Source organism: Chrysoperla carnea, chromosome 1, assembly GCF_905475395.1.
Source record: "Chrysoperla carnea chromosome 1, inChrCarn1.1, whole genome shotgun sequence".
Taxonomy (NCBI): Eukaryota; Metazoa; Arthropoda; class Insecta; order Neuroptera; family Chrysopidae; genus Chrysoperla; species Chrysoperla carnea.
This window is the reverse complement of record NC_058337.1, coordinates 116006065-116032515: the sequence shown is the minus strand read 5'-3', so window position 1 is coordinate 116032515 and position 26451 is coordinate 116006065. Positions and strand designations below refer to the sequence as shown.

The window sequence follows — 26451 nt, the reverse complement described above, 5'->3', positions numbered from 1 at the left end:
ATTCAATAAATCCGACAAGGCTTTAATAAAAAACGATTCTAGCATGAATAAACATTTGTTTTGACAAACATTTCTTATTATTCTATGAATAAATCAAGCAAAGAAAAAATTAATTTAATATGATAAAATTAATTCAGTTTTCAAGAGAAGACATTTCGAATACATAACAGGAAATTTGTGATTAAAATTCACGAAAATTTTTTTTTTTATAAAAACTTTTATCCTGTTTGAAATAAATACTAATTAAACAGCACACAGCTTTAAACTAACACTCTGATTTGGTATGTTTACATGTAAGCGTCTTGTGAAATAATCAAAATATACGTGGTTTTATTCGTTATAAAAACCAAAAATCACAGAGTATTGTATGATTCTCTCTCTACCAGGTGGCCTTTAAGTTTTTGAAACTATGGCTAGTTAGCCGAAAGTTTTTTTATAATTTATTATCTTGAAATATTAATAGCATTCTCATTAAGACCGTGCACTTATGGTTACGGATCCCGCAACTTATGCAAAAGGTCGTCAGTTTGAAATCCATCAACGCCAAAAGATGTTTAACATAGTCCCACGATACCTCTCGCCCTTTTTTATGGAAATACTTTTAAGATTTAAAGGCTTTCTGAGTAAAACCAATACATCATTAAAATAATTTTGAAACACAATTTTGGGAAAATTAAGAACTTACTTTCGAAGCAAGAAATTAGACAGAATTAATGTTTACTTTTTTGCCAGTTTTATGAAGTCCGATCTGCTGAGTTTGTTGAAAAAATAATAATAATCAGTTTTTTATTTTGTTTCAATTGTTTTTCATAAATAATATTAAACGCCACCAGGAAAAGTTGTGTATAATTAAATACAAGTTAACAAGCATGAATAAAATAAAAAAATGAATTCACAGATTACAAACGTTTTTTAGACACAGTGTGTTATGTTCGTGATGTAGTAATCTTAAAATACAAAAGCCTATATATAAATATAAACATACATAATTAAATTTATTCAAGGACGGAATCTTCAAAATTTAAAGATGTATTTTCTGTAATACCCTTTTTTTACAACCTCCCATCAGATAACTGTGCACTCAAACATCATTAGTTATAAATGATAAAAGTAAAATTATAAAAATCGATCAGATAATTCGAAAAATCGGATGCCTTCAGGAAAACACGATTTATATGTTTGAGTGCGCTAAAAATTACTATTTCAGACAAGACAGAATATTTCGACGTTTTTTTCATTCTGTTTTCGCAAAAGCGCTTGGCATGAATCCAAGACGTGCAAGTTCGAGTCTTGTTACGAGTGTATTTTTGTAAATAAACTGTTTCATTTGTATTTTTTTCGATTCTTGATTGCCACCTCCAATTCTTAACACGTTCAGGATCATTTTGACACAGAAAATTATTCTTTATAGAGCTTTTAAAATTGATAACCAATTTTACTTTTTTAATTTTCACGAGTAACAGTTTTTTTTTTGCAAATGACTGGTATTTAATTTTTCTTTTAGCATGTGACCAAACACAATTCATGGCGTTAAAATTAATGTAAATACATGATGATTTTAAAGAATACTTATACATTTGTTTGTGTAATCACTAACAAGGCTGTATTATGTTTACTGAATCAAATTTCCATAAATGTTTATTTTCAATCAAAATTTGAATAAAGTAGTAGCTTTTGTAATAAAGAAAATATATTTTTGAACATACATTAATAATTATTATATATGTATAATATAATAAATATATATATGTTATGTTGTTATAAGAAAGAAAAACAAAAGGAAAATCTTTAGAGAATTTTCTTATAAAATATATAAAAAATATGTGCGAGTGAGAATATGGTAAGGTGTTGTACCTTGGAGAGATGGTAAACCTACCATATTCATTCTTCAGTTTTTTGAAAAATATTGTTTGATATCTATACCAACAATTATATGAAGTCAAAGCTTAGTTACCAATAAGTGAAAATAAACATTTGACTGAGTTAACTGTGGAAATACCAAATATAGACAGTGTTGATTACTCTCACATTACTCATAGATACATACATGCCACACATATATAACTGATATTCTCATACAATACATACTATACAGTTTGCGCATAATTTGCGCTCTCACGGGTAAACAGTGATGTTTACACAAAATTTTCCATCCAAAGGTGTTTATTTTTTACGTTTAAATTTATGTTCTATCTCTAACGGATTACAAGATGAATCCTGCGGACCCAAGACCCAATTGACCTCCTATATTGCTCATTTACGAATTCGATAGCACTTTTTACGTCCTAAGTACGCTATAAAAATTTCAGCTTGATATCTCTTTTCGTTTTTGAGTTATCGTGATGAGAGACGGACAGACGACAGATAGACAGACAGAGAAATGTTTTACGTAAATGTTCTAATTAGGTGATTTTATGAACACCAATATCAAAATTTTGTTCGTGGCATCAATATTTTTAAACGTTACAAACTTGGGACTAAACTTTGTATACCGATATATTTCATATACATGGTATAAAAATTGGCAGTTTGTGCATTTACAAGTTTGCTGTTGTGTGTTGTGATTTTGTGATTTTAATGATATTCTGTCAAAATCCTTACTCATTTGGGAGTATTTGCGCTGCCATTTTTCAATTTAAAATAAAAAGTACCATGTTGAGAGGGTAAAAGACTCACCATCATGTAGAACCTTGAATCAAAACAACATACTGTACCACTAATCAATTAGTATAGATAAGCTGTAAATTTTACAATTATTTTGTCTTTTTTTATAGATTGTCGACAAAATTGGTTGGCGGAGTTCAAATAGGATAAAAGAGTCCCGTTTTCTCTGTTTCACCCTGAGTCAATAGCCCAAGCAGTATAAGCGGTTACTTTATGCTCAGAATAGAAAATTCCTATAATAAAAACTGGCAGGTTTTTTTAGGCTTACATTATCGATAGGTACCTATCTAATATTTTAATATGTAGATACTATAAGTAGATTTATTTTGTAATTTTATTCAAGGTATGACATCTTCCCCTATAGAATATAGATAAATATTATATATACCTTCATTCAAAATCATTTTAATATTAAAATATTATTTAAATTTTGTTAAATTTATGTAAATAGCTTGTTGCTTTTAAAATGGAATAGAATTATTTTCTTATCACGCATATATACCAAAAAATTAATAGAATTATTATTTTAAGAAAAGTGGAAAAAATAGAAGATATTTTTAATCTCATATTTACTAATTGAATTATTTTATATGATTTCAGTAAACAATTCACTTGACGGATCAGTCCCGATAACGTGTCACAGTTGAGTAGAGTGGATACATTGCTCGATTATTTAAATAACTAAATTATTTCAAAAGAAGGTATATTTAACATTGGTTTTATGGGAAAACGATAGATGAACGATATGTTTTCATAGATTTAGACTTCTCCACTAGTCGATGGAAATTTAAAAAAAAACAAAAGTTTAAACACTTTGAGCACGGTAGTGGGGAGACAAATTCAAAAATATAAATAAGAATAAAATTTTTCGATATATGGAGTAATTTTCAAAATATCGAAAATTGAAAATTTTGATTAATTTTTTAACTTTCGATATAAACCAAACACAGGTATCGAAAAATTTTATTCCTATTTTTCGTCTACATTCATGAACTAAATTCACCATCAAAGTTGAAAATGAGGTACAAATAATTTCAACCACAAGTCTAAACTTGCCTACTCGCTCGTACTACCTGCACAAAATTAAAAAAAAAACTTCCACCGTTGAAAGAGTTGTTTATAAAACATATCAACCGGTCATTTAATCTTCAATAATGGAATCGACACGATCCGAGACGATAGAACACTTTTTGCAAAACAAAATACATGTTAGTCTCACATCTTATCTCGCGGCACTACTAATGAAATTACATGTCAATATTTATTAATTATATTTAAAGTTCAAAGTGGATGTAAAAAGATTACATTGTAACAAGAACAACAAGTATTGTATTTGCATATGAAAGGCTGATTGATCTTGTTTATATAAACTTATATTTATAGTTTACAATAAACTTGAATTTATACTATCTGCAACATTTTATATAATGTACATACTTACACAGATGAAATCATTAAGACTATAGATTTTAATAAAAGACTTACTTAATGTTCATATCGATTAGAATGTGTAATAATAACAGTGAAACACGAATAATATTTAACCCTTCACGTTCATCGTGAAATCATTGATAAAAGAGAAAATTTGATAATTCTTTATGTAATAAGGTCAAGTAAAGGGTAATGAATTAAGAGTAATACATTTTTAAATTGAAATAAAAACAAAACAATTTAACATTAAGAAGCGGGTTCGATTCTCGCCATCACAACCAAAATTAATTTAATTAATAGTTGTGGTGGGCTGTTGTAGTGCATGGTATATGCATGAAGGAGGTGCACTCAGCTTCTGAAAATAATTGACGAGGTGGTAAAACACATATGGTATCACAATGGGCTTCATAGCCTAAGTGTATCCTTCGCGGACAGCCAATATCACCTAACCTAACCTAACATTAAGAAAAAAAAAGATTGAGACCGTGGGCCTACAATCACTTTAAATTAGAAAATTGATCCTCAAAAAAAAAAAAAATAGCATATTTGGTTTAAAACATTTTTTCAAAAAACGTTAGCTTTCGGAGGAAATGATTTAAAAATATGTCATTATTGCATTAAATCGAAAGAAAATACGCTTAAAGTATATCGATAATTGTAGGTCAAAGTCAAGCACGCAGACCAATATTTCAATAGTGCAAGCTACAGTATTTTTCCATTGTAAGCGTGTTTTCTTTCGATTAAATGCAATAATAACAATCTTGTAGTTGTATTTCCTTCGAAAGCTAACGTTTTTCGAAAAAATGTTTTAAACATAAATTTCTTATGAGAATCAACTCTCTAATTTAAAGTGTTATTCTATCTGTTAACGTTTAGGATCTAAATTGGCCAGTAAAGAAACCGGAAGAACTAAGTCCAATCTGATATCAGGTCATGTCCCCCACCAAACTCTTTTTAAGAGTTATTTTTTAATTAAAGAGAGAATTGAAAAAAATACACTCGAACCAGGACTCGAACCCGGACTTCTTGGATTCATGTCAAGCGCCCTACCAATTAAGCTATTCGAGTTCTAGGCACGAATGCAATTTTTTCAACTCAATGAATTTTTACTTTGTTTATCCACTTATCCGTTATTTTTTAATTGGTTAGCTACAAAACGAGATACTTAGGTATATAGATTAAAATGGCCCACCTTGCTAGTCTAGTCAATAAGTCTACTAGTCAACAAATTCCTTAAGGGTAATAAAACTTATCGTGCCAGAGTAACCTTAAGGGTTAAATACCATTTATTTATATTTTAAATAAAAGTAATGGATAAATGAAACACTCACTCGTAAGCTTCTAAACAATGGAGGGCATATATATTGTTATTAATATTATTTTAGAACATTATATTATAAAATAAAGAGTGCATTTAGCAGGTTGCTTACCCTAGATCTGAAAGTAAGTACCATACCTGTCGGAATCGGTCAAGTATTAAAACCATTTCCGAACTAAAACAAAATGGCAGGAATCTTTATTTAAGGCAATTAAAATTAAAAGTTAAACAACAGAATAAATACTCTTTCAATTTAAAAAGTGAAATTTTCAAATGCATTTCAACTTTTACAATATTAAGAACTAGAGTGATACCCACCCGCTTCGCTGGGCTAAAAAGTTTTACACAGGTAAAATATATTATTTTTCTAAATGTATAATAGTAATTATTCATTGAGTACCTATATCAGGGAAGATGGCCTTGAAATATTTTATCTTGACTATTTTGACAGAAATCTGTAATTTATGGTAGTTTCAAATGTCAAATTAAATTAAATTTTGTTTATTTTTTTTATATATATATCTTTATAAATTATAGTTCATGTGTTATTATGATATATCAGCTATATTTCTGTACAGTTTCATTAAAAACCATTCGCTAGTTTAAGCGTGAAAGCGTAACAAAAAAACAAACAAACAAACAAACAAACAAGCAAACATGCTTACTTTCACATTTATAATATATAGAGGTTACTAGATTTTTATTAGCGAAGTGTGCGGTAGAAAAATGCATTTAAGATACTAAGTGAAGAAATTCGTATATTTCACTTTTCGAATTCTTCCACATTATATTTAGATGACGTCAAACACCTACATTATTGGTAGGGAAAAGACCAAAAGATCACCAAAGACTTATTTTAGTCTTGATTTAATGAATCGCGCTTTCAATTCACAAAAATAATAATTTACTCTTTATCAAAGGAAATAATTTTTTTTCTTTAATTTAAATTGGAAATGTTTTCATGAAGTTATCCGTACTCTTAGATTCACTATAGAAGCACCATCATTGAAAATAATATATTAAACAGAAAATATTGTTCCTAAATATATCCCATCTAAATATTAAATAATTCCATTTACCATAAATGAATAGTCATTTAGGTACTTCAACCATTTAATAAAGAAAAATATTATAATCAGGGAGCTAATTGCCGAAATTTTTACCAAATATTTTAAACAGACAAATAAAACCAGTTAGAAGAAAAAATTTAAGGAAATCTCTAACAAAAAATCAGGATCGATCGATTAGATTATGGTATCGTAGTTCCTAAACAAATGAACCGATATTTGTGTTTGTTTGAAAGGTAATTTGATCAAGAGTGTTCTAAGCTTTGTTTTAAGAAAATTTCCTAAGCCGTTCGAGATCATCGCCTCTTTTCTAGTTGTTTCTCATACGGAATCGTAAACTTGTACCTAAAACATAGTTCAGGACACAAAAAATTAAAATCGGTTCATCCACTTAGAGCAACGAAAGTCGACGGCCAAAACCTAATAGTCTTACTCATCAGTACAAAAATAAACCTACAGGAGGAAATAACCGTTTTTCTACTATAGCTTGGCGAATCTTTTAAAACAATTTATAAATAACTACCACGAGCCTTGTTATATCTCTCCAGTTTTAGAATACCAACTTTTATTTATAAATAATGATTAGTGAGTCTTGTATCACAAACTCCTGTACTACTTTATCAGCATATATTTTAAAATATTACAATTCATTAAATTGTAAATGGAATGAAAATATAAAATATAGTGTGTTGTGGGAGGGTGTATAAAACAAATTATTATTATTATTATTTTAGAAAACCACAGAGAATACTATTCTACCGCTACCATACACACACACAAATACAAAATATATGCTCAATTCTACATCATAATCATCATAATCAACTTGTACAGGGTGTACGAAAAAAAGGTACACCATCAGTTTTACTAGTATTGAATTATGTCAAATGGCTGGAGTTTATAAAAAAAAAAAAAAGGAAATATTTTAAAAATATAAACACAATATTTAATATTCACAATTATTCTATTTTAAGCTATAATCTGAAAAATTTATAACGAAATCGATTGATTCCAAGATTTTCGAAGCAGGTCACAATCTTCAAAAGTAGTTATCGACTTTCCTTACTTTTCTTTCCACTAAGATAATGCACCGTGTCTAAAGCCAACCACATCAATGGGAAAACTGCATGAAACGTATTTTGTTTCGCTTCCACATACCGCACCCTTTAAGTTTTCAAATAAGCTGGTAGTTAAATTTGGAAAATACAGGGCACGTGGAGCAGAAGTTGAGTCAGTGGAACTTCATTATCATAAATGGGCAACCGCAATTAGTAACCACGTTTGCGATTTATTTATTACGAGCTTTGAGATCCCTGCAGCAGATTAGAGGTGGAGAACGCTTTTTATTATAATTATTATAAATACTAAAATTTTGGGACACTCCGAGCTATAGGCACAACGACCATATATAATACTTTTTACTAGACATTCTAGTAAATTTTATGAATATGTGTGTATAAATGTATATTTCATTTTCAAAAAGGTTTACTTATTTTCTAAATAAACACTATATACCTACACCTTTCCACCAAATTTTCAGTCCTCCTCACTATTTATATCCAATACTTTTTCACATATGGGAGAGTGCTGTACCTTGAACCATAATTTACATCTATATGTTTTCAAATCGACTTTTTTTTTAAATTTAAGAATGGATATAATATATATTTTGAACATTTTAATTATTAAAGATATTTTCGATAAAAATGTATTTTATTGATAGGTAATCAAAAGTACTACAGCACTTTAATGTATCATAGATCATATCCCATTGCAAATAGTACCCTGAAAATAGCACCCCCCAAATGCGAAAAATACACCATAAAACACAACTTGTAAATAAACAGTAAAAGAAACATTTTTGACATTTTGTACAATGGCAATATAGTGGAGTCAATGAGTGTTTTTACTTGGAAGTCCTCAGGAACAGCTCCGATTTTGATGATTTTTTTTTCAGAACGATTCTTTTTGTATATTATTTAAAATCAGAAACATTTCAGATGGGGGAAATAATCTGGAGGGGGAATAGCCAATGTCGTAACTGATATATCGACTCCCAGCCTAAATCGCTAATGATAGAAGTTTGAAATTTTGAGAAATTATTGATTTTGTACTGTAAATGTCACATAAAAAAGGATTTTTCGAAATCCATCCCCTAAAAGGATGAAATAGGGGATGAAAGTTTGTATGAAAATATATAAAAACCGTCATTTTTGAGTTTATTTCTTAACCGATTTTAAAAATTCTTTCGCCTATATAATGCTACATTATCAGCAAGTAAAATGGGCTATATTTTATTTTCAAAAAAATTAAGGTTCCGTAGCAAAAGTTAAAATCAATTAAATACTGAAACCGACATTTTTGAGTTCACTACGTTACCGATTTTAAAAATTTTTTCACCTATAGAATGCTATATTATCAACAAGTGACATGGCCGAATGTTCTTTTCAAAATTATTAGGGATTTGCACTAAAAGTCATGGTCAGGACAATCCATTAAATAGTGAACATAAGGGAACTTAAGAGAATTGAAGACTATAACGTGGATAACTACTAGTTATTTATATTGTTTAAACAATATTTTTGCAACTTATATAAAAAAATTCATTCTTGCGTGATTTTTTTCCACGCACACCAAAAATTGATTTTAACTTTTAGTGCGGAACCCTAACTTTTTTGAAAATAAAATACAACATATGTTACTTGCTGATAATGTAGCATTCTATAGGTGAAAGAACTTTTAAAATCGGTAACGTAGTGAACTCAAAAATGTCGGTTTCAGTATTTAATTGATTTTAACTTTTGCTACGGAACCTTAATTTTTTTGAAAATAAAATATAGCCCATTTTACTTGCTGATAATGTAGCATTAATGTAGGTGAAAGAATTTTTAAAATCGGTTAAGAAATGAACTCAAAAATGACGGTTTTTATATATTTTCATACAAACTTTCATCCCCTATTTCACCCTTTTAGGGGATGAATTTCGAAAAATCCTTTTTTATGTGACATTTACAGTATAAAATCAATAACTTCTCCAAATTTCAAACTTTTATCATTAGCGATTTAGGCTGGGAGTCGATATATCAGTCACGACATTGGCTATTCTCCCTCCAGATTATTTCCCCCATCTGAATTGTTTCTGATTTTAAATAATATACAAAAAGAACCGTTCTGAAAAAAAAATCATCAAAATCGGAGCTGTTCCTGAGGACTTCCTAAGAAAGCCTGTTTTATGTATTCATTGACTCCACTAATATATTAATTTGAATCTGTTTTATTAGGGAAAGAAAGATCGAGAGATGTCGTGGGACACCCGGTATGAACTATATTCCTTTCGTACCTTAGTACATTATAAATGTTGCGCTTACTTTTTTTTAAGAAGACATTTTTCTGAAAATTTTGGTATTAATTTTTTAGGTAATCAAATACTTGCATTTTATACCTACTTTTAGTTTTTACTGTATGAAATAATTGTTGTATTAGTTTAGAAAAGACATACTTCTGATTAAGTAGTCAGCTCAATATAGGAGCACATTACGTTTGGTTTGATTGGGATATTTATTATGATATAACATAAAAATTGCATTGTACTTACTTTAAATTATCTCTGTTTTCTTTTACAACTCAATTTTTTCCACTATTTCAAATAGTGGTATACTTCTCACTAGCAAATAGAGAATAGTCACTACAAAATAGTTATTTTTTATACCTTTCACAAGTTGGTTTTGAGAGAGTAAGTAACCTAGATGTCGGCTTTTGGTGTCTGTTGCAGTTTTTTTGGTTTTGACTCCCTACCAGCAAACAAAAATCGTGCGATAAGGAACATAGTTCCTGCAAATAAATTTTATGCCCATACAGTTGCTGTCGCATAAAATTTGATAACTTTCAAGGAACTGCAGAGTGATCTCAGATATATTGTTACCAAGGCTCTATGCAGTAACTCAGTAAACAAACAACCAGTCTCTCAAAACCCAGACCAAACTACACCAAACCAGTGAGTTTCTTTTATATAATTCATATATAATAAAATGTATATGCATTTTAAAATTAAAATAATATTATATTGAATAGAACTTAAATTTGTATTAAGTTATATTTATATATAAATGTGGTTTTTCATTTTTGGGCCATCCCGCCCTCTTTACCTATTTAGGTTTTCGCTCCTCATAACCATTCACCCAACTGTAAGTATAACGAATAGGAAAAACCACTAACTGACATACATTTTGCAATAATATTAAACGAAATAAAGTTTTGTAATATTATATTTTATTTTAAATGGTTTAGCCATAAACTTTAGATTATCTTACATGTGTATGAGGCTGACCTAGGATAAACAATGACTTTTTTTAGTCATTAGGTTTTTAGTACTTCCACTCGTGGACTTACTATCCATGCCCTACGAGACCCTTCCTGACTTTAAAACGTGTCAAATAGCGACAAGTTTGTATCCATACTATTGAGAAGAGATTTTGGAACAATTTCCCGTTCTCGTTTTTGCTTTAAAAAGCAATTTTGTAAACAAAACCATATATATGTAAGTAATCAAATTTGGGATGTTTTCAGCCTAAAAAGAACGAGAGGTTTGATTTATTATGTACGAGTATGTACGAAGAATCAATTGTACAAAAGGGACATAGTTCCAACCGGATGTCTCGACACCTCTTGTTCTTTTTTATAGTATTTTTGGTACATCCAATTTAGGCTTAAAGCATCGCTAATTTCATTACTTCAATATATTTAGTTTTGTTTGCAAAATTGATTTTTAATGCAAAATCGAGAACGGGAAAATGTTTCAAAATGTCATCGAAATAATATGCTGGAGGTATATCGATTATAAAAAAAATAGATACTTTCCTATATACTAGATCGAAATCGGTCCTATTTTCGTAATTTTTTTCGTAAACAACGCACTGAAACATTAATTTTCGCGTTTGTTGCCCAGTTTTGTTAAAAATATTAATACAAAGAATAACTTACAAATTTGCAGTGGTATGTGCATGTGTATTGTCTATATATAGGAATAGATACATTGTCTTAGTATTGTATACTGTTGTCACAAATAGTGCACGAATCTTATAGAGTGCTTTTATGTGTTTGATGTTTTTACCAAACTTTATCCTAGACAAAGACTTTCAAGGTAGGACACAATAGTAGTATCTGCCTGTATATACCGATTGTAAGCTATCTTGTTAGCCAAATAAAATATATGAAGTAAGATGAATTTTATGGACTTTCTAAAGTATTAAAAGGGAGGGAATGTGTACTGTGTGTTATGGGGTGTTCTGGTTATATGTTACTGTGCGTGATTGATATCGTATGTGTACAATTTCATATGTTGAGTCTGACCGGCTGTGTACATGCATACACATATACAATCCTTCTTTGTTTTATACATCAGAACGTCCACAAGAACTCCTCTTACTTCATATAATATAAATGGCTATCAATATGGTTTACAGACAGTATATAAAACTAATGAATGGACAATATTTTAAAAACAGAAACCTTGTAGGTATTCATAAAAATCTCGACAAGTTAATAATAAAAGTGGGTAAATATATTTTTTTCATAAAAGTATCAACAACAAAACAAAAGTAAAAGTTTTCGTATTATATATACCCATAAACATAATTCTTCATATTGCAAAAAAAAAAGTCCTGCGAAAAACTATGTTATAAAAAAATCATGGTCACAAATAGGTTGGTATACAAAGGTATATTTTCTAGTTTACAAACAAACCTAGTGAAATTTCAAGTTTATATCTATTTTTTTTTTTATTGAATCCGTCTAGACCGTTTAACCAGGGTTGTTGTTATATGTATCTGGTTTGTTTTGTTGAAGCTGTACTATTTTTATAAAATATAGGAATATATTGTTATTCTCTTGATGTTGGATACATTTTTTTTATTCCTACACCTTTCACCTTTCACGTCAAGACGAATCAAATATTTAAATAACCTAATTTTTTCTATTTCTATTATGCTAAATCCAAATATCGTGTACTTTTGGACGATTTTATCTTTGGACTGTATCCATTACTTGAAATTGATAACTCTTTCTGATAAAAGTCGCTAACTATAGTTAGTTTTATTCATGTTTTTATTATGAAACAGTCTCACCCTCATACGTTAAGTATATGATTTTGTATTTTTATTTGAGCAAATAATCCAGTCATTACGTCGGAAAAAATGGGGTGGATAAGCATATGAACTTAACAAGATAAATTTTTGATATTACGTGGAGGAGGCCTAGAAAGGTTAACTACGAATTGTCGATCGAAATTTTCTTGTGGATTTTCCGCTATCTGGAAAAAAGGGTTAAATTCAGTTTTTTCATAATAACTCGGTTCTCCATTGAGATACAAAAATTTTTATGAAATGCTGTTTTGTTGTTTTTCTCACGATCTACGATTAAGGTTCTTTGCATTTTAAACCTATCATCCATCGTTATTGAGATATCGATCGCAAAAATTCAAGTTCGTTTTTTTTTAGTTTTTCAGTTGCCTCGAGTCTTTTTAAGAAAGTGTACGTGAAAATTTTCTGAGACCCTCGCAGATTTCTCTAGACAACTGCGACATTGAGAAATCGGACATGTGGCTCGCAGGTTGTAAATTTTATGTCAAAGTTTCGAAGGCATTGTATAATAGTGACTTTGTTCCTTTTCGCATTCCTTCTCCGGTAAACAAAGACAATGGAAACGGAGCGAGCTCGTGTGCCTGAAAATGTTTCAGGTCAGTCTCGGAAATTTTTGATACACACATTCTTTGGTAAAACAACAATGGATTGATCGGAACTGGTGACTCGTTCCGTTTGAATGACAAGGACCCTAAATCTGCTCCTATGATTCTAGTCAATATTTCGCGACCAATTTCGTATGCACGATGACAATTAATGTTCTAGTTTGCAATAACTTCTGTGCCGATAGATATCAATCTTAATTCTCATGAAAAGGATTACAACCTGCGTGTCACATGTTCAATTTCTCAAAGTCAAACACGTACGCTCGCTTAAAAAGATTCGAGACAACTGAAAAAAAAAAAAAACGACTTGAATTGAAGCATTTTCGTATCGCGTGTCAGAAAATTTTGTCATTGCAGTGTAATATATCAACAAAAAAAAAATTGCATGTCAATAACTATTGCTCAGTTTAAAAAATATACAAAAATAAAATCCTGCCAGACAGCATTGATCGAAACCTGTGAAACATGTAACATGTTATATTATATTAACCTTCACCAAAATTTCTTGAATTGACATAATAATAATGCTATATACATGTATGTAAACATAAAATGTATTGTATTTGAATTTTTGTCGTCAATAGTTTACTATTTATAATAAAAAAATAATAAAAATTTTGACAATAAAATTGAATTTTTAGTTGATAGAAATTGAATTACCTGTATGGTAAATAGGTATGCATACATAGGTATATATGAATTTAACTGACATACTTTTTATGTTCATGTACAAAATATTTTTCGATCAAAATGTCAATCAAAACAAAACAAAAAACCCGTAAATAGAGTAACTGTAACAGGAACATATTTTGTGGCTTTTGTCACAAAAAACATGTAAAGATATACCCGGATACTAAAAATATTAACTCTACATTACAGCGCCTTTTTTTTTCGTGCTATTTTCCCTTGATAAATTCTAAATTTTGCAATTTTATAACGAATAAACTAAGTAGAAAAATTAAGTCCTTCGTTGCACTATTAACGCGATGAGCTTTCGTTAATTGTAGCTAATCGATATTGTCGATTAGGAAACAATGAGAATTTTGAAATGTTTGTAATAAGTATAGTTGTAAAAAATAAACTTTTCTTATTTATTTACTTCTCCAAATTTTTTCGGAGACTTCCAAACCATATTGTCTCTCCCGACCATATTTCAAAGTTCTTGATTTTTATAAAAACTAAATGTTTTTTTGACCCCTTATCCAAAAGTACGGTTATCTCGGTCGCATTTCATTCCGAGGCGAACGACTTTTGTATCTTGCTATAGCTAAAGTGTGATCTTATTGACAACAAGACTTACATAATAAAGTAGTAACATATCGTAAATTTTACAGGCCATTGTAACATTGTTATCAAAGCAAACAAGATATTTTTGTATATTAATATTTTTTAATGTATATATAGAAACTGTCAATCGTTATTCTAACTCCTCACGTTAGCCAGTACTTTCGGGTAAAGGGTAAAGAAAAATATTGTATATCTCACGATCAGAATGTTACATGCCCTGGCTTATGTGGACACCTTTCTGGGTTAGAGTCGCAACAAACTATTTGTAATAAAATTCAGTTTATGTTTCTTCTTGACTTTGAAATTTGTTTTTATTTTGTAATAATATGTTTCTTCCGACCTTCTCAAACTATACGATGGATTTCTCCCGACTTTCTCAAACCATAAGCTGAACTATTTCTACCTATTTTGAGTATTTAAAATGAGAGACTGTATTCTTTAATTTTGTCAGAATTGCCCGATTTAATAAATATAATAATATTTTTAGTATACCAGTATGCTTTGTACTGCATACAAAATTTTAAATTGTAGTTAAAATAATATAAATTGGATATTATCAAAATCTGTATAACATTCATATTAAATTTTATATTACACAATCATCATAATAATAATTGTAACTATTGCAGCATACATGATTATATGTAAATATACACTCATATTCATAAAATATTGTTGCAACTTAAAACATTTTTGTAACAATATGATGATAAATCACTATACTGCACTTAAACAATAGGGTACTTTCGGTAGTGAAAAATAATTTATAAAATTTATATAGAAATATACTTAAATATTCAGATTTTGAGTCATAAAAAAAGTATTGATACAGTGAAAAGTGTGGTAGAAGATTTTAACAGAAAATATAAACAATTAGGTTTCGTATTTGTTTATACATCGGTAAAACTCGAGGGTGTACCGAGCTTTTGGCCAAAGTGGAATAAAGCAGGAACATTTAATACAAAAATTTCATACGTTCAAGAGTATTTTGTGATAAATACGTACGCCAAATAAATCAATGTTAAATCTAGGTCAAACAGGAAACAGCTACCCTGACATACATTTCCATCGATACGTTCGTGGTCAAATGAATTAGATGTTTACCTTTTTTTGCATATAAACCAAATACATGCTTTTTAGTCAAATAATGTGTTATTTTTAGCTTTACAATACCATGTAACTACAAAAATATATAATATATTGTGTGCAGATGCTGCTTATAAATTTGATAATATAGATATCTCTCTTCAATCATCAATAACTATAGTCGTTTCTGTTCATCAAATGTTAGATCTTCGATGAACTCACAATTAAATCTAATTTTGTTTTTATACCATCGGCAACCTTATATTTTTATGGTAGTATTATAAACTACAAGATTGTCTTAATATTTTGACAGTTTTTTATCACAATCTCTAGATTTTTAAATATAGAAATATTCAACTTGAAAAGGATAATCTATATGATTCATCATTTTTTCAGCCAACTTTGAACGATAAAATAATAAAAAAGAGCCCGATGACCTAGTAATATTTTGTGATTTTTGGAAACTTTGTTAACCAAAAAATGTATTTATAAAGTTTTATTGTGTTTTATTTTATTGCATGCTTTATTTATTAAAGTTAAATCTCTAGTATTATTCAATCCTTGCATATCTAGAAATTATTTTTTTCCTAGAAATTATTTTTTATCCAAATACTGTAACAGTTTTAAGTTCACATAGCTGTATTAAAATTAGATGAGACATCCTTGTGCATTTGGAAAATGGAAAATTTCCATTCTATGTATATTATACATGTATTATATAAATAGTTGAAATGTATTTGAAGAGTCACTCGTGCTATCATCATCTGTGATGTTCAAACCATTTTCAAAATAATGTTGAATATAATTCACCGAACATATAAATACAATCTATGATGTTAGTAACATTCATGTCGTGAAAAAAATATTTTTATTTCTATCTCTGTATTTTGATAATGAGGTCTTTGTCTGATAGACAGTTTTTTTCACCTCTATATTTGTTGCTATATTGAGGTTTCAGGTTTTAGGTTCCCTGGTTCAATAATTTCAAAATTTTCATATGTAGTTCATATCGACTTTCCGTTTTTTGCAATAAATTCAGAATTAGATTTCACAAAACTTTTACCTCTGGGCTAAAATTCCACAACTTTTAGCTGATAAACAATTCATTTTAGGAGAAAATTTACTGGAAGACTTTAATTTCATTTATGGAGGCCTATCCAAATAGGCCTCACATGTGACATTATGGCGTGTGTCCAAAGTGACAATTCTATCCATAAAAATCTCACTTACAGTGGTTTTTCCAGTTTAAGTTTTTACAAAATAGTTCTTTTAGGCATTTATTTATTATAGATTTTTTTTATAATACATTTTCACTTAACCGAAAGTCATTACAGTTACAAATTTCTAAAGTCTATTTTTTTATTTAAATTTTGAGTTTAAAACACAACAACGGAAATATATCAAATATGGTGGAAGCGATGGGAATATCAGGCCATTCTTACCATAAATTGCATTTCCACAAGAACCAAACGTTTATGCATGCCAAATTTTTGCCCGATAGCTTCTGTGGAAGTGGGTCAAGTATTCATTGCAAAATTCCAGGACATACAAGTGAAGATTAATAAAAGCATTTAATCATTTGCATCGCGAATCGTTTCAAATTAGGACCGAATCCGTTGTGTTTTAGTTGTAATTTATATATTTGTTCTGTCTGTAATAATTTTTCAAAATTTAGCTCCATCTCAAATAGTTTGTTATAAATTATTTTTTTTAAAGAAAGTTCAAAACCCAGTAAATTCAATACCCACCACCATATGGTCCTGTTGAACTGTATTTTTGAATATTTTGACATATTTTTTCTTCTTTTTACCGGAAATTTTCTTGCTAAGTGGGAATATATAGAGGTTATTGTGGCGTTCATAAGAGATTTTTATTATTCACGGTTTGTGGCATGTTTTTAATAACATTTGATAGACTTGTCATAAAAATTGTCATTATAAACTGTTTATGACATATTCAATAAATTGATTAAAAAAAAAAAAATTAAAAAACATTTCTATTTTAAATATTGAGAAGTTAATGGGAAGTGGAGAGAAGGTGGACATGTAATCAACTCATTTTCTGTTGTTCAGTACATGATTGTCGTAAATTTATGTAATTCTATGAAAATATTATAAATAAGGGAGGCATTTATTAAAAAAATACGTTAAATTTATAATTAAAAGGAGATTTTATTCAACTGTGCTGCCGACTTCTCTCTTTTTTCGTTTTTAAGGTACATTTCTTGTACCCGCTAAAACTACACACAATATAACTTCAAAACTTTAACAAAATTCATAGTTATAAACATATCGAAAATTCTCTATGAAACAGTTTACAAAATTTGCAGTTGCATGGTGAAGGTAGTGAGAAAAATTTGAGAAAAGTTTCAAATTTAGTGCAAAATTCAATAGTTTGAGAGCTATGTTTCTGTTAGTAAACACATAAGATTTTTCACTTTTTTATTGATTGGTAGTAGTCCGCAGGCCCACGCCCAAGAAACTTATTGAGTACATCACTGTTGAGACTGTGTGTATCTGTTCTTTGGTTCCACTCCAAGCTTCAAATTGATATATATCACCGTGTTTTTGTTATTCTAATATAAAGATAATCGAATAAAAAACCATGGACAATATGATTTGTTATTCCTGAGAACTAATTTTCTTGTTATTCTAACAGAAACCCGTTAAAAAAACACGCTGCTACCCTGAATTTGTTATGAAACATGACCGCAAGGACATAAAGAACATACACTAAGTCTCAAAGGTGATATAATCAGTAAGTTTATTGGGAATATGCTAGTGGGTTACAAAAATTTAATGAACGTTTTATTTTTCAAAATATTTACATAGTGGTTCACAAAACAATTCGGTTTTTATAATAAATGAGGGCGTTGGCTTCTTAATCAAATAAACAGATTGAGATCAGATATACCTCGGTGAATTAATACACTCTCTTGTGATTATGGCATAGAAGAAAATTAAAAATTGTGAATAATCTTAAAATACAACTTATCAGAGAAATTTGTAGTATTTTTGACTAAAAATGGGTCAAATTTCAATAATTAACTTGACTAGGTTAAGCGGGAATTTTTTTGAGGACTTCCTTATATGAATAACTTTTATGTCTTTTTGCATCATACATTCTACGGCCATCCATGCACCCTATAATCTGCAGTATACAAACATCAAACATAGTATTTAATTATACATATACGCTTGGATTAATCCTACTTCCAGATCCCAATGTATGTATATAGAACCCGTAAACTGGGTTCCAAATATATATATATATATATATATATATATATATATATATATATATATATATATATATATATATATATATATATATATATATATATATATATATATATATATATATACATAACCATCTCGATTTGCTCGATTTGATAGAGAACGTTTTATGTTGGAATCTGGTTGTTCGTTTGATTGGAGTACCGAATCGAAACATTCACTGGTATGGTATGTGATTTAAAATTGAAATATCAAATAAATATGTAAATTTAAAATTAAATTTATATAGAATTATTACATTTTCAACTTAAAATATAAATACAATAAAAAAATATCATAAAACTTTATACACATGGATGAAAATCAGTCAAATCTCTTATGTTTATAAATGATTTTATGCTGTATTTAGGTATAAAGCTACATTTATTTGCAACAAGTCCAAATTTTGTGTAGATTTAGTATGAAACGGATAGTGATGTCTTGGCTCATATTATCCTGACTGTGGAAATCTAAAGTATCGAAATAATAAAAGTATGAATTTTTTTTTACCGAATGCAGCATAATTTATTACATAATATGTAATCATGTAAACATAATCGAAACAACAACAACTTAAATGGTAGACCATCTTATATATTACTAATCTAGCAAGTTTTTTTCTGTCCTACCATTATTTTCTTTATTCCTTTATTAAATTCCATGATTCATTCCTAATTTTCAAGCTTTTTTTGTCTAGGTTTGACGAAAAATATACTCACGGTCTAAAAATGTACCGCTTAGAAAAAAACACACTAGACAAATAATTAATTTGAACGAAAAAATATCATAAATTTAAATAATAAGTTTATTAGGCAAACATGTCATTTTTACAGATGCTCTCCTAATACTCTAGACAAATAATTAAATATTTAATACATGTTGTCTAATATTAATTAAAAAACTTTTGATTTTATTCAACACTATTCTACGAAATTTGATGTTTGTAATTTTTTGCCACAGGTAATGGGTAGCCAAGGGCTGCGGTAACTACGGGAGCGAAATTTCGGACGGATCGAGCTAGTATATACTAATGCCTAATTAGTCAATCAACCGTAAATCAATTGTTGTGTGTGTTACATAGTATTTAGGTAGTTTAACAACATTAAAAAAGGACGAAATTGATTCTGGGCCCTAAAATTTTTTAATTACCCTTCCATCTCATAATTTATGAATACAGTCAAATCTGAATGAGCGAGAAAACTATTTAAGCGAAATTAATTCCCAGATCCCGTTATTTAAACATTCAGGTGAGATTGCTACTTGCATGTACCTTTCTATATATGTAATTAAAAAATTATTCAGGTCCACTACTTTAAAAAACCAGCCCTTTCCATACTATTGAAATTCTTCAGTGTTGTTAATCTACCCATGGGCTACATGAACACAAATTTTTGACATGTTGCAAATAAGTATAAAAAATGCACGGTGGCTTTATATCTACTAGTAAATATAACTTTTTTTGTTGTATTATTATATAAATATGAGAAAAAAATGTTTTTTATCGTTCAAAACTATCGTAATTTTACTAGGTGTACAAGAAACTGTATTTATGGGTTCAAAAAGAACACATCAAATCTTTTCAATGGGACAAGGACACATGTTAGTAAATTACTCTTCAGAAAAAAAGACTATCGACAATCGCGAATGTCAGACCTACGTATTTCAAGGTTTTCTTTATATACTCAGTGTATTGCCCACTATCGGATTAATAGCTCGCAATATATTGTGAATATTCAGGTCTGTATCCCTTACCTCATCAAACGTCTTAAATATATCTACCAAAATGCTGAGCTTTCGCTGACAAAAGTGTGTTAAGCTTTATTAATATTATTTTAATTGACCCGGTACAGTAATCTGTAGCTCCCCTGACCAGGATATCTTCGAAAATTAAAGAGAAATTTGTTATTTTCGATTTGAATCTAAATCGTTTTTTTTTTATTCATAACCAATTATCTCAAATTGTTTGGATTTTCAAACTAATCAGCATCACAATACTGCTAAAACTCAAACTAAATATTTGTATACCGAATCCTTGTTGAAACATTTTGGTCCCTTGGTCCCCTTTTCGTTGTTTAAGTTTCAATTTTACATAAAAACCAGGAACCCCATTTAGAAACACACGGTAAAAGGCCATATATAGTTACAAAACCAAGTATGATATTCACGATGTATTTGTTCTAAATACTTACAACTGTCAGAAGAATATATAAGGAAATTATTTTCTATGAAATCCTTTCTCAAATTCTTTTAAATCTTCTGATAACATTTAAATAAATTGAGAAAACTTTACCATTGTTCTCTTTTAAAGAATATCAACAAACAGGAGTCAAAAATACAATTGAAGACAAGTCTTAACACTTCTCGTTATCATCATACACACGAAAAATATTGACAAATGTTAAGTATAAATTTTTATATGCAGACGGAAATAATATTGCAATTTGAATGCAGTATGCACGGTGGTTATAAAGAGGGAGTTAAAAAATAGAGAATGGAAAAGAAATATTCACGACAAATAACATCAACTTCACTGACTGCATCATGATAGCAATAGTAAAGCTTGTGTAAGAAAAAAAGCTTCGGTAGGTATGAGAATAATTATGTCATCGATGGCTCGTATTATACAGAAAAGCTGTACTACTTGTTATAAAAGACCTTAGTAATTAACACAACAGACTTTAGTTATAAGCTCCTGGTTACTATGTCCTAACCGCAAATTTATGGCATAAGGTATCCAGATCTGCAAATATTTTTTCCAGATATACGAAAGTAAACTTCTATTATAGAGCAACAAACACTGTTAATGCTGACGACATGCTCGTCTTGGCTAAACAATAATTAAAAGGTTATAATCGATTCGTTCATGAACGGGAGGTTATTTGATGCAAAGTAAAAAGTTTGTTCGAAAGGGGCATGATTTTTATGGTACCGAAATTTGAACTGTGCTGGTGGAAGGTAAAGAAAGATTAGGTTGCAGTGTCTGTCCAAGTAAGCCCCATTTTTGATAGAAGGTGCATTATGATACCTGAGAAAGGATTGCTCAAGAGCAAATCGGAGGTTTTTACATCAACAAATGTCAACTGCAAGATATCATTAAAGAATGGAAGACGTAATCGCGTCAGTTTTCTATCATCCAAAGCTTGTTGCTGCCCCAAAAGGAGTAAATCATTGTTTAATGTCCCTCCGCATTGTGACAGGTTTTTCAAAACACTTCTGAAATTTCGCGTTCGTCAATATCTGTTCTGCAGTACCACAAGTAAATCCCTGCTTTCGATTAATTTAACGAGTACAGTTGTATGTTTAGTGATGATTTCTAACTTAAGGTAGTTCCTCCGCGACCGTCCAGTCAAAAAGTTTTGGACTAATACTATCATTCAGTGCATTAACTGTGCTATGACTATTATACATATACCATATATTATTTTCACAAGACTGTAGTTACTCACTATTATAAATTCTATACGTATACACACACATACTTTGATATATACCTTTACCATTAGTTTTTATATGCTTTCCACAAAAATTATCGCTAAAACGAGTTATTTATTTAAGTTTTTTATCGAAACTATATGGTAAATAATTTTTATTTTTATTTATATACAGTGCAACCTCGATATAACGAATCTGAAGGGAACCAGTAAATATTCGTTATATCAAGTAATTCGTTAAACTGAGGTTTGTTATATTGAGGTTAAGTTGGTCTAAAATTCGTTATAAAGAGGAAAAAAGTGTCGGAACCTCTCGCGACATGAATTACATACTATGGAGTATACTAACTGTCATATATTGGTGGGACTTTATACGTTATATAAAGGTTTTGAATTGACGAATTTCGTTATATAGAGGTATTTAAATTTTTTATGTAGTTGAAAATTCGTTATATAGAGGCTGTTCGCAAAAAATATTCGTAATGTAGAGGTATATTTTATATTGACTCTTATGGACAATTCAAGGGGATTGCGAAAAATTCGTTAAATCGAGGAATTCGTTATATTGAGGTTCGTTATATTAAGGTTGCACTGTATTTTCTAAATATAGTATTCTACATTATATTAGTTTTTCATAGAGATGGTGGACGTCATTCATTGGTAAATAAATATAATATTTGTAAATTTGTGTATTTTTATACACTTCTCCCATGTACACGTACAAATTGCGTCACTTTTAATTGCTAATATCTCATGTATGGCATGGTAAATCATCTTCTAATTTTAACAGCAAGTGTATTATGAATTAAATATTTTATATTCTGAGTTTTGAGAAATTCTTGGAATATCACTTTCGTGTAGGTACTACCTTAATTGGTTTAGTCACAAAGATTCTTTAATCCTTGAAAATTTTTGGATTTTAAAATTCTAGGCTATTGTTGTTAATATAAGCTACCACGATTGTTTTTAACATACTTTTTTTACCTTTTCCCAGGAATTATAAGCTTGCAACAATTTCCTCCTATTCTATTTCTTGGTACAAAACTCTAAGACCTATTTAAACCACCATCGTACACGAGAAAAAGAGTACTCCACTCTGTTTATTGTACTTTTAACGTCACTACAACACGACATTCATTGACTTCACAATGCATCTCGAAAATAATCATCGAAAAGTTGAGAAAAATATTCTTGTGTAGAGAACAGAATGAGAATGTTACGTCGAATAAATGAACTGTATATTATATAAAAGCAAAATATTGTATTACAAGTAATAAAAACTCAGAGGAGAGAGGAAGCGCGGTGTATTGGGGGGAAAGCACATAGAGATTGTAATGTTTATTAGTTGTGACGATTGACTGAATATTCGACATGAAATGCTATAGTAGTTTATTTGAGAAAATTGTTGTTCGAATTTATTTATTTGTTTTCCAATCAAATGAAAAATCTTCGTTTACTTTTTTAAATTAGTACAATTAACAGTTCGTTGCACTGTAATTTCAAATTGAGAACAGGGATATCGAAACTCTAATGCAAGTATTTAATATCTAGAAAATGTTCGAGAAATTAAGAATGTATTTGTTCCGGATTTTCAATTAAAAAAGGGGGCGTATGCAATATCCGGCTCCTTTTTTCTCTATGTGAAATTGAAAAAAATTCGTCATGATTAATATTATGCTATGTTGTTGACTTGAAGTGAGCATTTTACAAACCTAAAATAGACTGCAATAAATGAGTTTTCTCATCTAGATGAATCAAAGTACCAATTATAACGATATGACTCCCAGGGGGGATATTAGAATTAAAGATCTGCCTAATAGACTACAAGCCATTACTACAACTTTTTGGGTGAAATGATCCACTAGGACTCAAGTTGAAAAAAGTGCTCATATATGTAATTGTAAGTTTAAGCACCATGGCGTCAGTTTTGTGCGGTACAGTTGAGAATATGAATGCTTGAAGATGTAATTTAAACCTTCTAAATTCTGTGTAATCTATCTTAAAAACCAATCGATCTATTTCATTTTTGTTTTTATCACGGCTGAAGAGAGAATTGTATTCCCAATCAAATATGGAATCACAAGGTAGGGGATAGCATTTGAAATTCGGGGTGGATGGAGGTGAAGGGATGAAACCTAAACTTCTTGAGGTGCATTTTTGAATTCCCCCATCGATATCTAACGATGTCTAACGTTTTTTTACTCAAAACAATAATTACATCAGGTCAAGAGTTATTAAAGATATCTTCCATCTTCAGTATAGTCTATTTAAAGATCAATCAATCGATTTCCTTTTTTATCATGGTTGAATAGAGAAGCTTATTCCCTTTCAAATGAGGTGAAACAAGGAAGAGGGTGCTATTTAAAATTACAAAGTTGTGGTGGCTGGGGGTGAAGAAGTGAAATTTAAAATTCCCTGGGTACCATTTTTGAGCTTCTTTCGAGATATCTAAATCGACGTGTTTCCACTCAAAACAATAACCATATCAGGTCAAGAGTTATTAAGGGTGGATATTTTTGAAATGAACACACTGTATATAAATACAAAATCGATAGTCATAATTAAAAATTATTTCTAATGCATTGATCAAAGCTACTGACCTGATGCAATTGATGATAACTGGCACTATATCCAATATGAGCACACTGGCAATCAATTAAATGTCCCCCACCGGCTGTTGTTAAATCAAAAATCATTTCCGGATCATCATCTAATTCAGATTCACTTGTCACATTACCACGCACTCCCCCACAACGACTACTACCGGTTGATGAACGTGCCATAGATTTACTTCCACTTCCACTGCCCACACCATGTGTAATGAATTCCGTTGTACTCGATGGTAAAAAACCAGCACCCGCATCTAATTCTTCGATAAAATCTTTATTTCGTCGTAAACTATTATATTGTTTATTACGATCGAAAAAGAATCCACCATTATCCGTAGCCGGATTATCCATAGATTTTTGTAAAATATAACTTTGTGACCGTCCAAATTGGTATGATTTTTCCGATGCTGATTTCGTACATGGAATATAATTTCGTGGTCCTGGATTACGTGTTGGACTTGATTTCTGTCGTTGTAACGAAAGTGATGCACCTTTCCGTTCGAATTTCGGTATAAAAGTTCGTGCTGACGACGAGGTATCGAGTGTATTATTACGCGTATTATAAAATTGCGATGGTTTACGAATTAATTTACGATCTAAACTAAATTGTTCGATTGGATCATGATGATGATTATCTAAACGTAAGATTTCCTTAATTTGTGCATGCGTTGTATGCACAATATTTTGTTCACTACTATATTTTTGCGAATTACGAGATTTTGGTCGATAATAATATTCTTTTAAATCACAATTACATATAAATTTATTTTGTGTGGGACTGTACAATGTTGGTGGACTGTAGGTACGACACAGTTCAAAACCACTTAACACATCTGGATTATTTTTATTTTTATTAGTACTACAGTTTTTACGATTTTTATTGATGGAAGTCGATGTATTATCATCATAAACGATTGCGGCACCTCCATCTAATAATTCTTCACTGGAATTGATATAATCGGCGGTAGTTGAAGGGCAGTGTGGATCACTTAAAGTCCTTTGTAAATATGAATGGTGGGGATGACTATTACAATTATTTGCTGATGCTCTGCTACCATTTTGTTGTTGATGACGTAACGTTGATATTGATGATGATGTTGATGTCGGTGTTTGATCATCTAATAATTGTTGCGTTTGTTGAATTGTACCAATATTTTGATATAAATTTGTATATGTTTTATTATTCTCATCGGTCATTGTTGTATTATCACATACTTGAATGTATTTGGATGATTTTTTTGTGGCTGGTGGTAGCATTGTTGAGGATGTTTGTGATGCGGATGTGGAATGTGTATTATTACGACGTATTGTATATGTTTGTAAATCCATTATAGTATCTGAAATGAAACAAAAAATTAATTAATTAAGCTTTTATTCTAAATAGGGTATTATTCAATACTAGGACTGGTAAAATGTTAATGACAAAAGAAATTTGTTTACATAAGTATACGATTATTTTTTAAGTCGCTTAGTGATAAAAATTATTTCACCTATAATAAGTTACAATGCAGTTTCTGAGATATCGTAACGTTTGGATCGAT

At 29.7% G+C, this 26451-nt stretch overlaps 1 protein-coding gene across 1 annotated transcript in view; it reads right to left on the bottom strand.

Annotated features, from left to right (window-relative positions):
- Positions 1–26239, bottom strand: part of LOC123293787 — a 418380-nt gene extending 392141 nt beyond the window's left edge. The window contains exons 1-2 of the mRNA XM_044874700.1: positions 25783–26239; positions 24902–25647 (exon numbers count right to left, since the gene is read on the bottom strand). Coding sequence (XP_044730635.1) covers positions 24902–25647; positions 25783–26239 — 1203 coding nt within the window. The remainder of the gene's footprint in view (positions 1–24901; positions 25648–25782) is intronic.
- Positions 26240–26451: the final 212 nt, after the last annotated feature.